Source organism: Gouania willdenowi, chromosome 12 (genome assembly GCF_900634775.1).
Source record: "Gouania willdenowi chromosome 12, fGouWil2.1, whole genome shotgun sequence".
Classification (NCBI taxonomy): Eukaryota; Metazoa; Chordata; class Actinopteri; order Blenniiformes; family Gobiesocidae; genus Gouania; species Gouania willdenowi.
In genome coordinates, this window is record NC_041055.1 from 19,045,881 (window position 1) to 19,062,550 (window position 16,670).

At 37.6% G+C, this 16,670-nt stretch overlaps 1 protein-coding gene across 2 annotated transcripts; it reads left to right on the top strand.

Moving 5' to 3' along the window:
• Positions 1-956: 956 nt before the first annotated feature.
• Positions 957-16,416, top strand: cercam (cerebral endothelial cell adhesion molecule). 2 transcript variants are annotated; one of them, XM_028463227.1, is made up of 12 exons: positions 957-1,433; positions 3,995-4,105; positions 5,402-5,519; positions 5,704-5,838; positions 5,958-6,162; positions 7,033-7,152; positions 7,981-8,057; positions 8,333-8,439; positions 8,809-8,941; positions 9,173-9,300; positions 10,637-10,840; positions 15,229-16,416. In XM_028463227.1, exons 1-12 carry the CDS (start codon positions 1,231-1,233, stop codon positions 15,461-15,463), a joined length of 1,776 nt encoding a protein of 591 aa, XP_028319028.1. In that variant the 5' UTR covers positions 957-1,230; the 3' UTR covers positions 15,464-16,416. The 2 variants fall into 2 exon arrangements, with proteins under 2 accessions (XP_028319028.1, XP_028319029.1); XM_028463228.1 differs by having other exon boundaries at positions 1,302-1,433; positions 4,006-4,105.
• Positions 16,417-16,670: the final 254 nt, after the last annotated feature.

Here is a 16,670-nt window from a genome sequence, read left to right on the forward strand (position 1 = left end):
TTCGGCCGGCAAAAAGAGACACTAAATATTACATCAAAAACATGAATCATTGTTTAAATTACCAACGAATTCAGTTGTAGATATCTCAACTCCTTCAAATACAAAAATGCAATGAAATCCAACAATATTTGTTAAGGCTCAAAGTTTCCCTGTGTTTATAACACAGGAGGGCAGTCATTTTTTTTAATATCAAATAGTTCAAAGAACTCTTGATTTTTTTCAAAAATCCTGCAATTTTCTCCAAATTATTCCATAACATGACATAAAAATGAATCAGAAATCAATCTGTCACTTGTTTGGATATTGCCAGTGCATAGCCTATGCTTTTATTACATTTGCACGTGCAAACTAGGAAATAATAATGTTGAAATTGCTCTTTTCTTTGTCTTCACCTAAATTATGTGGGCTATTAGAGGACAAACTGGTTCATATTTGGCCTCTAAACTAAAATAGGTTTAAATCAAAGTATTACAGAGTTAGCTAAAGCAGTGTTTTTTGAACGTTTTTGGTTCAAGTACCCTCAACATTTTGCTTAGAAAACTATATAAAAACCACTATAGAGCCTATTGATGGAATGAACAAGTGATAACTAGGGCTGAACGATGAATTGCATTTGCGATATTATCACGATATCATAAAACACGATTTTCAAATCGCAGAAGCTGCAATTTTTATTTTATTTTTTCCTTGTCCTGTCTCGTAGTGCATAATCGCACATTAAATCGCAATTGCAATATTGAGGGGGAAAAAAAAAATCGCAATTAGATTATTTTCTAAAATTGTTTAGCCCTAGTGATAACACACATTTTAAAGCATCAGATACAGTATTAAGTGCAGTGGTTCCCAAGCTTTTTTTTTTTTTGGGGGGGGGATTTTTCCAAACCGACTCTCTGCAGTGCCATCGTGTACCCCTAGGGGTACCCGTACCTCCATTTGAGAAACACTGAGCTCCAGCATGTTAATGCTAATCAGCCACATTCCTGAAAGGTGTGGATTATTGTGCAACATTCCAGCTGATTTGGACCTTTTGGTCGTTGTTTCTTGCTGTTTTCTCCATGATTTGAAGACTAATAGTAACATGACGTCATCGTGTAGGTTTCCAGGGAGTGTGAAACACTTCCATGTCTGACAGTAGGGGGATGAATAGTTGCTTCTCTTCCTCTCGGACTGCTGACGCGTACAGAGGTCGACGGAGAGACGCTCTGTAGATCTCTGTGCTCTGCTTCCACCATGATTCTTCCCTTTTTACTCCTTTTTGCCTCGTTTTTACCAGCTAAAAGCTACTTCTCGGAGGAAAAGTATCCCGAGGAGTCTCGAATGCAGCCTCCCACCGTGGTCATCGCGATCCTGGCCAGGAACTCCGCTTACTCCCTGCCTTACTACCTCGGAGCTCTGGAGAGACTCAACTACCCCAAACATCGCATCTCACTGTGGTGGGTTTGTCTGTCTGTCTGTGTCACTGTGTCCATAAAAGGTCAGTGGTATTTCAATGAGCTCCAGCCCTCCTCCTGTCCTCACATTATACACTCTATAGTCTGCAGACAAAAGCTCCATTATGGTATCTATGTAACACTGTGATGATGTCATGTTAAAGTCAACATCAACACAGTGTAACAAACTATTGACCTTTGTTTGTCTGAAGTGTTATTAGTAGAGATGTAACGATTCACTCAACTCCCGATACGATTCGATTCACGATACTGGGTTCACGATACAATTTTCTCACGATTTATTTTACAAAATGGGACTGTAGACAAATGATGACTGAAAAATATTCCTTTATTTTTTGGGGGTTAGGGTTAGGGTTAGAAAATACTATACTATTTTCCTTTTATTTTTCATTGTCAAAAGAATCCCTTGATAAACTATTCAAAACAATGCAATTTAACTAAAAATAAATTTTGAATGAAATAAATAAAGGAATAATACACATGAAGAAGAAACCTATTAATTTAAATTCTGGTTCTATAGTAAACAATTCAAAACTACATAATAGTTCTTTTTCTTTTTAAAAGTGCAACTGAAAATGTATTTTGTACCTTAACAATTAGACTTTAAAAAAAACTAAAACAAAACAGTCATTTTACTGTATTTACGTCAGATATTTGTTTAGACCAGCAGAGGGCGCTGGTAACCCAGTGGTCGGTTGGCATGCAGATATTCCACCAGTGAAGAAGAGATGCAACGCTAGCAGACAGAGCTAATAGAAAAACGTGATTTTTACAGATATTCACGTAATATTACAGATATTCTTTCGATGCTAAAGGAGTCAGGAATAATTTATGAACATGTTTAAGAGTAAATGGTGGCCAGAAAGAAAGTAGTACCAGATTCCGCCCGCCACGTCCGCTTCTGGAAGGATTAATATATAGCGCCCTCTGCTGTTTAAAAAACGTACTGCGATTCATTTTTCAGAGCATCAATGTGAACCGTGGTACCTATGAATCGATTTTTAACTGCCTTACGATTAATCGTTACATCCTAGTTATTAGTAGTAGGTCCTGTGTTTAAAGTAAAGATGGACGACTTTTGTCACAAAACTGTGATTGTCTGATCCACAATATTAACATCACGCCTTAAGAAAGATAACAAATGTGTATCATTAAAACAAGAACATAACAAAGGGTTTGTGTGTTTTTGTAGGTGTTTTGTGTTTCTGACACGCATCATTTTGTGTATTTTGATTCATTTTGCATATTTACGTTAATGTTTTGTGTATTTTCAGTCATTTTGTATATTTTTGTTGTCGTTTTTTGATATTTGTCAGTATTTTTGTAGTCATTATACTGTATGTGTTTTGGGAGTCGTATCGTGTATTTTTGTGTTATTAGTTGTTTTTGTGTATTTTTTGCTTGTGATTTTGTATGTTTTTCAGTATTTTTGTCGTCGTCTTGCCCGTTTAAGTCGTTTTGTGTATTTTTGTTGTTGTTTTGTGTGTTAAGAGTCACTCTTTGTGTTTTTCTGTTGTCATTTTTTTATATTTTTCTGTAGTTTTGTAATCATCTTGTGGATTTTTTTTTTTTTTTGGAGTAATTTTGTCGTGAGTTTTTGAAGTATTGTTATCCTCTAGTCTAGTGTTATTTTCTGTAATTTTCTAAGGTTTCTTTTGGGGGGGATAAGAATTTTTGTGTATTTTGAGTCATTTTCTATATTTTTTGTGTATTTTTGTTGTCGTTTTTGGATAATTGTTAGTATTTTTGTAGTCGTGCTATGTGTTTTTGGAGTCACTTTATGTATTTTTGTGTCATTTTGTATATTTTTGCCTTATTAATTGTTTTCTGTATTTTTGTTGCGATTTATTATTATTTTTTCAGTCTTTTTTATAGTCGTGTGTGTGTGTGTGTGTGTGTGTGTGTGTGTGTGTGTGTGTGTGTGTGTGTGTGTGTGTGTATTTTGGTTGTTTTGGGTGTTAACAGTCATTCATTGAGTTTTTGTTGTCTTTCCATGTAATTATTTGTATTTATGTTGTCATTTTGTATATTTTTCTGTAGTTTAGTACTTGTTTTTTGTAGTCAGTTTTTGATTTAATTTTATCCTCTAGTGTATATTTCTGTAATTTTTTTCTGGGTTTTTTTTTTTGGTTATCATTTTTGTGCAATTTTGCTTGTTTTTTGTGTGTAGTTTTCTGTATTTGTTGTTTACTTTTGGGGCCACAGAAAATGTAACAAAGGGCCTCATGTGGCCCATGTCTGGTATAGATACAATATAGGTACGGTGTGGTGATTATCATCAGCATTGGAGAGCTGAGAAGATGCTGGATCAGACAACATCAACTTTGTGCAGCTTGGTCCAAGTCTCTCCACTTCATTTCTGCTGACTCGTTCTAAACTGTGACTCGTACGAAATGTTGTTTCTTTATTTTTAAGCCATTACATTCATTTAAGAACTGAAACATTTTGTTCCAATATATATATATATATATATGTATGTATATATAAGCATGCTTATGTTGTGGGGAAGCTCGTTTTATTCACCTTCCTGTCTGATCTTTCAGGGCAGCCACAGATCACAACTCAGACAACACCACAGCGATACTAAAGGAATGGCTGACTGTCGTGCAGAAGTTCTATCATTACGTCGAGTGGAGACCGATGGAGAAGCCCACGTGAGTTGCCATGAATCTGACGATACGATATATCCCAATACACAGCAATTCGATATACATTGCAATATATCGCAATTCCACATTTTACCTTCACAAGTACAAAATGGCGTGAAATACAGTTTATTTCCTTTTTTTTTTTTTTTTTTTAAACTTGCGAGAACAAGTAAATGGTAACTAACTGTAATTCATGCACCAATATCTAAAACAAGTGGTATGTTTATCAAACTGTCAAATTACATTTTTCAAAAAAGTTTAACTTTTTGAAAGATTCTGATTCTGTTAAATTCTTTAAAGTAAAAAGGAACAACTTACATTAGCTTCTAAGCTAAAATGCATTGAGAGGAGTGAGGTAGTTTAACAAGGTCTGATATGGTCCACTGACACCTAGTGCTATGCATATGTTATATGGTGTTTTAGTTCAAATCCGTGATTTAAAAAATCCATTTGGACTTTTTTTTTCTATCGATACGATGATCGCGTGGTGAAATATTTGCTAATCTGTTTTTTTTTACACCCCCACGTGAGTCCTGTGCTGATGCATGAATATATCCTCATCTCAACATGATTTTTTTGATTTATTTACTCAAGGATCTTTTGTAGCGGCACTGATTTTATATTTCACAAAGTCCTTTTCAGAGTTTTACTATTTACGGGTCACCCGGGGCGCAATGACAAATAAAGATAGAGAGAAGAAAAAAAGAAATCAGATTGCTTTTTTCCCTTTACGGTGTGAATTCTGTTTTTTTTTTTTCCGACTGTTTTCCTCAATCACAAAAAATCGTAGGTCCTACTTTTGTTCTTATACAAGGTCTTCGAAATGCTTAACTGTGAACTCCTAATCAAACTGTCCTCACTCATTTAGTATTTAATCTGCTGGCCAATGGTTTAGTGAGGACACAGCACATCTCGGCTGAGGAGCTCTTTTGGAAAAATCCATATCATTGCTCATTTATTCACTCAATTGTTCATGTTCATATTGTTTTTTTTTTTTTAAATATATGTATATATGCAAATATTTGGCGTTTGTTTAATTTAACTCCAAACAAACACCAATGAGTCTGTTCATTTGATTTTCACAAACATCACAGTATGCCTGTGTAGAGGAAAAGGAGCACAGTTGCTAATCCTGTTAAGGAATATTAAAAAAGTACTTGAGATTTACTTTGTCATTTTAATCCACATGGTGAGTGTATTTTGCCATATTCGGCCTTGCTCTGTTTTCAACTATGAGGTAAATGAATGCTGTAGTGCACTATGATAGTGTTTGGTTGCCTGTTCTGATGATTTGTTTCTTAGGTCGTATGCTGGGGAGCTGGGCCCTAAACACTGGCCCAACAGCAGATATGAGTATGTCATGAAGCTGAAACAGGCTGCGCTCAACTTCGCCCGCAAACGCTGGGCCGACTACATCCTGGTATGCATGAAGTGTGAGGAATAAAAGCCAGTTCTCCTTCCAACCATCCATCTTTTACACACATGGAAAACCAGTCAAAGCCACGAGAGAAAAAACTCACATAAAACTTCCCACATTGGTAGTTGATCGCTGAAGAAATCAAATTAAAGTATGTTCTTAACTTTTCTCTGTGTCTCTGTTTCAGTATGCAGACACAGACAACATTCTCACCAACCCTGATACCCTAAACCTGCTAATCGCAGAGAATAAGTCCGTCGTCGCTCCCATGTTGCACTCCCAGGGAGCGTACTCCAACTACTGGTGTGGGATAACCCCACAGGTGAGCTTCTCATCTCCTGAAAAGGAAAATGAGACTTTAATTCCTCTGAACTTGGGGTGTATAAGGATGAATACTCTGAGCTTTTGATGGTCAAACTAAAGTAAAGCTTCCTCATGCAGGGATATTACCGCAGAACAGCAGAATACTTCCCCACCCGTCAGCGGCACAGACTGGGCTGCTTCCCAGTGCCGATGGTCCACAGCACCGTGCTGCTGGATCTGAGGAAGGAAGGGATGAAGAACTTGGCTTTCTTCCCTCCTCATGAGGACTACTCATGGCCTTATGATGACATCATTGTGTTTGCCTTCTCCTGTCGGGCCGCAGGTTTGCGAACAGACAATGCGATTGTTGAGCACTTTACTGCTGAGATGATTAAGGCCCTGTTTACACGAGAAAGTTTTTTAGTGAAAATGCAAAAGTTTTGCTGAGTCTTGGCTGTCTGTTTCCACGGCAAAAGGTGTTTTGGGAATTTGAAACTTTTTAAAAACCGACACCAGAGCGGAAGTTTTTGAAAACGCTTTAGTCTCCATGTAAACAGAGAACCGACACTTTCTGTTTCACGGGCATGCGCACCTCGGCTGCAGTGCCTCGGACCCTTTGGAATTTAACTGTACCCTTCAACAAAGTGTCGATTTACTTCACCATCACTTGGATCAGCGGATTTGTGCGTGCACCAGATTACAATCATAGTGCTACTGTCCTACTCAGAGCTGTAAATATTTGGCTTAATTTCTATCTTTTTAACACAGACTCTTGTTGGACTCAGCTGGAACGCTGCGCGATGAATGTACGGTCAGCGGGCACATGTGCGCACCACGCACGGACGTGAATAGTGTCGGGCAGCAAATATTTATATTTATTTGGGTTCGGACGGGTTTGGGCTATATTCTGTCAGTCTCGGGCTGAGTCAGGTCTAACTTTGTAGGTCAGAATAAAGCGCGACTCTTACTTGTGTTCAGTGGAAGTGTTTTATTTTGGTTCATTGCAAAATCACACCGCCATCTATTGGCCTGGCATGTTTACTACATCGCTTTTTATGTTTTTCCTGCGGTCTCACGTAAACAGATATTGTTTTGAAAACGTTGCTTTGTGAATACGGAACTTTTTGGAAATGGAAGCAAAACCTTGTATAAACAGGGCCTAAGAGGAGATTTTCATCAATACAGTTTATTTGTTCCCTGTGTTGCCATGCAGGGGTACAGATGTACCTGTGTAACAAGGAACGCTACGGCTTCCTCAACGTTCCTGCCAAACCTCACCACACGTTGGAGGATGATCGTCTCAACTTTGTCCATGTCCACCTGGAATCCATGAGTGAGAGCACACGAAAAGCACGGACCTCCGTCAAGTACCAAATATCCTCTTTGCCAGATATTGGATCAGTGACCCTGATTCTGCTACCATGATCATTAACCCTTTAAAGGCTTGGAAGGAATTTCTATCTCAGTTAATAACAATACAGTAGGTCCAAATACATTTTTTGGGAAAAATTGCGATGAATGCGCAGTCTGAATCCGATCTGGGTGAAACTCCGTACAGTAAGTAGGCAACCAAGCCGACATTATTTAGCCAAATTTCATAAAAATTGATCATTTATGAAGAGATATATGAATATTTTAAATTTCACCAATGATGAGAGATGATGATTTTTCAAACTGATCCAGAATCAGTACATTGATCCGGATCCCCTCCAAAATGTAATGGAATCTTCCATGGCTTAAGCTTTATCTTTGGTGAAATTTTGTCAAAGTCCATTAAATACTTTTGACATAATCCTGTTAACAAACAAACCAAACACTGGTTAAAATGATTTCCTACTTGGTGGAGGTAATAAAGATAAAAGATTAGGCTATTACAGCAGCTCAGCGCAACAAAATATGAAAAACTGTAAGAAAGATTTGAAAATACTACAGTATGAGAAACATTCTAAGTCAGTATAATTGAATCACTGAATCATTGATATCACTGTTATTTTAAAGAACAGAGATAGAGAAGTACAAAAAACTAACATAAAATCTAACAAATAAAAACGAGAAGCATAAACTTCGGTGCACATTCGTAGTTTCTCTGTCCAGCTGTGAAGTATTTCATTTATTCGGCCATTTTATTTTGTCATTACTTTATCTTTTCTTTATCTTACAGTTGATGGACCTCCCATGTCTCCGTCTCGCTATATCCACATGTTCCCAAAACAAAGAGATCTGATGGGATTTGATGAGGTGAGAGACATCATTGTATTCATCATTATTAGCCATAGGGCTATAAGCTGCTCGTTGCGGGCTACTTTTCAGCCTGTGTAAGGCTAAAAATGACTTAAAGTGCATTATTATTGCAGCTTTTATATAATATCACTTATTACCTGTTTTGTTCATTGTCAATTATTATTGCTGTAATCCAACACGTTGGTTAAATATAGACAAATGTAGAGATGTGGAGCTCACAAACGCTTTGCCAAAGCTTCATTTAAGACATGTTTATTTTTTTTTCTCTTTAGATTTATTTGATCAACCTGCGGCGCCGCCCTGACCGTAGAGAAAGGATGTTGTTCTCTCTAAACGAACTGGAGATCGACGTCAAGGTGGTAGATGCTGTGGATGGGAAGTGAGTTCATGTCGATAAAATAGAAAAAAAAATGTTTTACAGTACAAAAAAAAAAAGCATGATATTCTGATCCTCAAAGGAAAATGTCAACTAAATATGAAATAAGCATAAACTTTATCTCGCATTATGGAACCGCCGCTGGACCGTAGTTGAAGGTTTAGCTGTTGTGGTTAATTTTTTTTTTTCATATCTTATTCTAAACACAGTTTAAATGTGGATTCTTGTGCTTGTTGATCATGTTATGACTCTGTAACAATGCACATGATGAACATAGATGCTCATATTGATTTACAGGCAGGATTTGGCATTTTTTCCCACATATATGTTGATTTGTGTTTGTGTGCGCGTGTGTGTTCTGTGTGTGTGCAGTGCCCTCAACAGCAGCGACATTAAATTATTGGGCGTGGACTTGTTGCCGGGTTACTACGACCCGTTCTCAGGACGAACGCTGACCAAGGGGGAAGTGGGCTGCTTCCTCAGCCATTTCTTCATCTGGAAGGAGGTAAGTGTGGGAATCTTTCAAATCTGACATTGTCGTCTGTTTAATGGGTAAGAAAAAATGATACATAAACTGAATGAGATAGAACCTGGTGAAAAAATTTCACCAAAGAGGGCGGGCCACACATTTTGTCACCTTAATGTTTAGAAACAATGAAATGATGGACAACAATGGTGGATTGTTTGCTTCAGTAAGGCTGTGCGTTAGCATGACACGTTTTCCTCTTTTGATCAGATGGTGGACTTGCAGATGGACAAGGCCATGATCTTTGAAGACGACGTTCGTTTCCAGGCCAATTTTAAACGTCGAGTCATCAGATTAATGGAGGAAGTGGAGCAAGCAGAGCTGGACTGGGACATCATGTAGGAATTTGTTTTAATGGGGGGCAGTGGAAGAGATAAAGGCAACATCTGATTACAGCAAACAAGCACACCACAATCCCAACAAAGTGCAATCGCCTAAAGCAGACGTGGGCAACCGGCGGCCCAGGGACCACATGCGGCCCTCGGCCTAATTTTATGTGGCCCCCAAAGTAAATGACAGAAAAATACACAAAACAGAGCTCAGAAGACATTAAAAAAAAATACAAAAAAAACTGTGCAGAAAAATACAGTAAAAGACAAACACACAAAACTACTACAAAACTGAACAAACTGACAACAGTAATACACAAAATGACTCCAAATAACACAAAACGACAACAAAATTACACAAAATGACTAAAAAATATGCAAAATTACAGAAAATGACAGCAAAAGTACGCAAAAAGAACACAAAAAATGACTCCGCAAATGCACTGTACTAACAAACAAGCAACATGACAAAAAGAAATGCACAAAAATTAGTACAAAAATCCCCGCAAAATGACAACCTGCACGCACAATATGACTCCAAAAAACATACATTTTACAGGAAAAATACACAAAAAAAGTAATCATTACAAGCAAGACAACAACAAACGTGCACAGAATGACAGAAAAACACACAGAAGTATCATAAACCTGTGTTAACGCTCATTGGTCATTATTTTAAATGCTGACATGAATGTTGATAATGTGGCCCTTCGATCAAACAAACACACATTTGTGGCCCCCGCTGCGATAGAAGTCGCCCACCTCTGGCTTAAAGGGTATCTGTAGTTAATTTTCAATTGCAAGTTTTATGAAAAGTTCATGTCTAATACTAAAGGTTGTTTTCTTTAAAGTGTATTCCTTCGGTAGAGGCTTTAGTGGCTGATAGGTGGCTGAACTTCACCAGTAGGAACCACCGTTTAGTTGGGTCACAGGGTTTGCCAAAACACCTACTACCACTCGTAGTAGGTGGTGGTGGTGGTAATTGAAATTCACTAAAGCTCTTCTTTAAAAGCAATAAAATGACATGAGCTATTTAATGTAGTTCCCAAACATCACTCATACACTGTACAGTATGAGTTTGTGTTTGTCTTTGACTAAATTGAATACATTTGAAATGTATTAACAAATGAAAGCATTTAAAATATAGGGTTTTATAGTGCTTATTTTTAGTTAAAAATGACATTCATTGTAATGATGAAGGGTCAGTCTTGTTCTCACGCCAAATGTGTGTTATCACTCCTTCATTCCATCATTATGCTCTATAGTTGTTGTTTTTTAGCAATGTCGGACACATGCTATTAATCACATATATGTATTTTCCTGCCTTTCTCATGTGGTATGACAGCTATGTGGGGAGGAAGCAGGTGAATCCTAGCAAAGAGGAGCCGGTGGAGAATGTTCAGAATTTGGTGTTTGCCGACTACTCGTACTGGACTCTGTCCTACATCATCTCCCTGCAGGGAGCTCAGAAACTGCTTAATGCTGAGCCGCTTTCCAAGATGCTGCCTGTGGACGAGTTCCTCCCCATCATGTACGACAAGCATCCAAAGTAGGTGTTTCCTGCATATATAAATATACTGTATATATATAACCAAATTATTACTTGTGCACTTCTCCTAAAAACGTCTATCTTAACGTAAAAGTGACTTTTGGAATGAAACCTGTCTTTCTCTGCATAGTAAGCTATAAAAGATTTTTTTTTTTTTTTGCTGCCTAAACTTGTGTCTATTCGTTATTTTTAGATTGCATTCAAATCTTTTGGTTTCTTTGAAACAAGTTCACTTCAGGCAACATGTGTGTCCAACCATACAAAATCACCACATGTGAAATACTTTTTATGATCTCTGGAAATAATCTTTTTATGAGGCACATACCTCATGGCTGCATTGTTGTCAGCTGTAATAGATTCCAGGCAGAGATAAAAAAAAAAAATAATAGTCTGAGGCGATTTTAATGTGTTTGTGGTGAAGTTTGAAATACATTTATGAAATGTTGGCGTGCCATTTAAGTGGCTTATACATAAACTGCTTACCGGCCTGTCAGTTATGATGCCCACATAGTCAGCAGTGGATCACATCTGGAAGTAAAAATAGAATTTACACAACTATTTATCAATAAGAAAGTAGAGATGTTTGATATTGGCTTAAAGACGCATTAAAGAGGAACTAAACTAAACAATAAAATCCTGAAAGAACAATCTATGCTATGCTACCTTACTCAATGCTCTCTATACCTCTCTATTCACAATTCCTTCAATCCAACTGCTCACCACAGATGCTAGTTTTTATAGGAGGGGTGGAGCCAACAGTGCCTATAGTGACATAAAAAACTCATTACACTACACTACATTTACGCTAATTCATAAGAATTCACTAAAAAGTCAGAAAGCATCATTCTCAGCCAATAGCTAAATTTGATTGTAGCTGGGTTTCAACCCATAAAGGCCAGTCACTCTTACACTTTTACAAAACAGTATGCAAAAGTTTAATATTTTGATTAAAATATCAAGTGGTTATAAGGTTTATTTACTCCTTAAGCCTAATTTTAATGTGATGCCCCACTGGATGTATTTCACAATTTAACATGATCTGGGCAATAGAAGAATTCTTATTCAGCTTCAGTAATTTGTTTTTAATATTTAGTCTCAAACAAGTTACAGCCTCAGTAATTGTCTAGCCTAACCATCCAACAGTTGTAAAACCTTCTCAACAAACAAGGTGTCTTTGAAGATGTTTAGTGTGAGGCGCATCCAGGCGCATCACATTTGTTATATATTATGTACTGGTAGCTAGTGGTTAACTTGCCGTGAGCAAGTTAAAAATGTTCTAAACAGGGAACCAAGGCTGAGCAAATAATTGCATTTGCGATATTATCGCGATATCACAAAACGCGATTTTTCTATTCACAAAGGCTGTGATGTATTTTTTTAATTTTAATTTATTGATTTCTTTTCTTGTCCTGTCTTGTACTGTCCTGTTAAGTTCAGAGAGTGTTTAAGAAGTGCAGTTTACATGTTTACATGTTTCATGAAACGTGAAGTTAGTTAGATATGTTGAAGAGGTAAAGCCACAGATTTGTTTGCTTTATTGTTGTAACCTCTGCTTTAAAATTTATATTTTATATTTATTTAAAGTTTAAATACATCTGAAATTGTTTATTATGAAACACATTGATTTATTGCTTGTGTTCATTGAAAAATACATGACAAGAGGCCCTTGAAAAAATTGTCGCGTATTAAATCGCAATCGCAATATTGAGGAAGAAAATCACAATTAGATTATTTTCCAAAATCGTTCAGCCCTACAGGGAACAACAGTCTATTTAACAGTGTGTTATTGGTTTTGACAGGAAATGACCTGGATTGTAAAAGTCAGGGCAGGAAACCCAAACAATATTCTTTTCCACCACTAGAGAGCACTGTAACACCGTAAAAGTTTCAGTAACGCTAAACTTGAGGTAGAACGACAGAACATATAGACTTTTCAATAGCGTTGGAAAAACTGATACCGATGTCGAATGATATTCAATTTTAAAGCAAATATCGGCCGATAATATCGCTCATCTCTAGTAAAAAGTAATGTCAAAATGTAATGTACACCCTAAAACCACTTTTTTCTACAGAATACGTAAATGATTAGATATGAAGTAATGTCATTTATTGATTCTAGTCCCACTCTTCACATTTTAGTCTAGGTATTTAAATTTAAATGTCAAATCCTCTTTGGGTTAAATTGTGGCTATTGCAATTGAATTTTGCTATTGCTGAGGTTAGATCAGTGATGTCACTAACCTTCACAGTTTGCCCCGCCCCTCCTATAAAAGATGGGAGGGGGGGGCAGGTTTCCTCCTCTCACAGCCCTCAGTGAGCATTGATTGACAGCTTCGTGCAGAACTGTGCAGTGCTGGGGGGGCGGGGCTGCTGTGACTGGGCGTGTCCTAACTACTCTAGGAGCAACACTCATAATCAAGGCATTTTTTGAATTTCCCCCCAGTGGCAGATCAGCGAAACCTGGGGTTGTACTTTACACTTTAAGCACCTGCAAACTGGCTCAGTTTGTATTAGTATGTATGTTATGCTGCTGCTCTGAATCTGCTCTGTCGCTGCCATTGTCCGCTTTCTTTCCCCTTTCTATAGCTCCTAGTTTTCCCTGTTACTGACTCCACTTTACTTTCCTATGTAAATGCACCGAATGCTGAGGGATCTGCAGAGCAGAAGGCTTGGCAGTGTCTTTGTGCTCCGTCATGTGTGGAAAAGTGGCTTACAGCCAGCTGAGTTTTCTCTACTTTCCTTCGTTCTTTTTGTCTGTTCGGCCTCTGTAGATCTAATTCATATGCTTGACTTCACTGCTAAGAAGAATGCAACAACTGCACTCCATCGGTGCCTCTGATGCTAGACATGCCCGGACTAACTGAACTCAGCCTCTCTCTCCACCCTATCAAATTTCAAAACGTCATACATTTGTGACTTATCTTATTGATCATGTGATCACTATTGTTTTCTTGCATTGAGAGCAAGATGTTCATTTAAAAAAATGTTTTATGTATCTACAGACACTTACTGGCATTGAGGAGAATTCCTTTACTTTGCTTCCTTATGTGTTTAATCCCAGCAAAGTACTTTATTTAATAAACGTTATGACTAGAGACTTAGAGCAATGTAGTACACTTAGACACTTTTACATGACAGCATATGACCAAAGTGGGGACATACTAAAGACGTAATTTGAACAACTTTTAAGGATTCAAAAAATGCGTCGTTATGACTTTTTTAGAGCAAAAAACAACAAAAAAAACCATTGGATCGGATTATATTAGCCTGCATCTAAAGTCTCCGATACAGGCAGTCCATTCCAGATTCCACTCCAGCAGTTAACAGAACTAATTACTGACAGTCAAAAATAGTGGTTGTCAACTTGTATTGTTGAATTTTCAGAGTATAATTTGTTTTCATTATTTTTATTGGGTTTTTTTTACGTTATATTTCAGGGTTTTTTAAATATATTTTTTTATTTATTATATTCAATTCTAGAATATTATAACGTTTAAGTTCAACTAGTGGTTATTTTACACTTTGAAAATATATATTGTTTAGTTATTCTACTCACTATAGATGACTTACCCGCGCTGTTAGACAGTGGGGAGCAAAGTGGCGGCCATCTTACCTCAGACGGCTACATCGATGTCAATGGTGCATGTACTATTTAAATAACCCTAACTTGCTCTATTTTCAACCAATTTTCTAACGGCAAGCGGAAGTTTCAACATGTACAGGCATCCTATGTCGTACCTACGTATAATAAGGTTTGTAATAAGGCAAACCGTTTGTAAATCCGCCAATATTTAATCGAGTTATGGGTGTTTTTGTTTAAGCTGATCACTTCAGAATGTCAGTTGTCTGAGGTAAGATGGCCGCCGTTGAGCTATGCTGGCGAATCCCTCTTGCGTCATAGTGTTTTTATATATATCTATGCTTTAACCAGCAACGTTTCTCGTTTTTGCCTCCAGCCACGTCACGAGCCATTAAGGGGTCTATGACATCATCAACAAGAAGTTCCACAGTGTGGATGGGAAAATGTATAGGATATCTATATATTTTCTTTTGGTAGCCAGAACATCATTAAAATGTAATCACCTGTCCCATTTATCAATTCATTCATAACATAATTCATAACAATCCGTTCATAACTTTTCAATTTATCTTGCTAACTGACAGACAGACAGACAGACAAACGGAGGGTAAAACATAACCGTACTGCTCTGTGCTTCGCACTTGGCGGAGGCAATAATTATAATAATAATAAATATAAAGGATGAATATTAACATATATACAAGTAGTGCAGGTAATCAGATTGGTATCGTGTCGGCAAATACACAATTCTTCAATATTGACCAGTGTAAACCCGCATTTTACAACCTGTTATGTTTCCTCTTTGCAGTGAGGACTACATGTCCCACTTCCCCAACAGAAACCTACAAGCCTTCAGCACACGCCCCCTCCTGGTGCAGCCGTGCCACTACGCCGGAGACACAGAGTGGGTGAGCGACACGGAGACGTCGACCCTGTGGGATGACGATTCGGTGAGGACAGACTGGAGAGGCTCCCACAAGACTCTGAAAGGATCTGCACAGGTGCCAGAGATGCTGTCGTCTGCCTACAGGGATGAACTTTAGTACAGCACAGAGACTAGAAGGTCAAAGGGCACAGAGGTCAGAGAGACACATGCCTGTGAGAGAAAGTGCTCTCCACTTTTATGTCACTCCACTGGCCTGCTCGATGTTACTCGGATGCTTTTTTTCCCCCTAAAGCATTCATCAGATGGAAACTAAAACAAAGGTCAGTCTTTATGAGGCTGTGGATCCTGTCCAGATGTGTCGACTTTTCAAATGCACGAACTTGCACGAAAGCTTTAAAACTCTTCAGACATTTCAACCAAAATGCAATAATGTTTTTTTTTTTTTACAAGAAGTCAGTTTGTGTAGCTCCAGTCAGGAACAAGTTCATTGGAGATTTTTTTTAGCCTATTCCTCAAGAGACAATCAAAGACCGAGGCTTCGATAGCTGCACTGTGCACAACTTCTGCAAAGTCTGAACCAATGTCCTTTCATTTATAATTGATCACCTCTTTATTCTCTTTAATGGCATTTCTCTTCCACGTGTGATCGATGTTTTTGTGTTGCAGGAAGATTTTCTGCACGGTGACACAAACACATTGAGTGTTTTGTATTCTGAGTTTTCTTCATGATGTTCATTTTAAAACTTGAATAACCGACCTTTTCTATGGTACGTTTAAAGTGTCAATCCTTCTTCCAGGAACAGTGTGTCCTCGTGGTTTGTCTCTACTTCTAAACACAAGTCAAGGTAAACTTTGGGGGTTCAGGTAGATCGGGTGATGGGAACGTTTTCTGCTATGATGGTGGTTTGTTTTAATTGAGAACTGCAGACAAGAGCTTATCTTGATTATAATATCATGGTTGCAGATGATTTGCACAGAGCTTGAAACTACATAATAATCAGATAAAGATATCTGATATCTTAAATAAGAGGTGTGTCATATTTAAATACATCAACACGTGACCGTGCAGTTTTTTCTCAGTTTAACTATTAAAGTTCATTGACTTGGAAACAACAGCTCTGTGTGTCATTTCAGAGACTGGTACCATCACTACACACAAAGTAAAACTTTTGTTATAATGGATATGGATTATTTATAAATAGTACAGTGCCCGTCTGAAGTATGTATTCATAGAGTGGGAGGAGCTTAAGTAGAGTTGTCAATTATGGCCAAATGAGTATGTGTTTGAAGGTTGGATGTACAAGTTTATTTGGGTTTATTTGAGGGTCAAAAGTAAAATAGCATGTGCATTTTCCTCGGTTTAT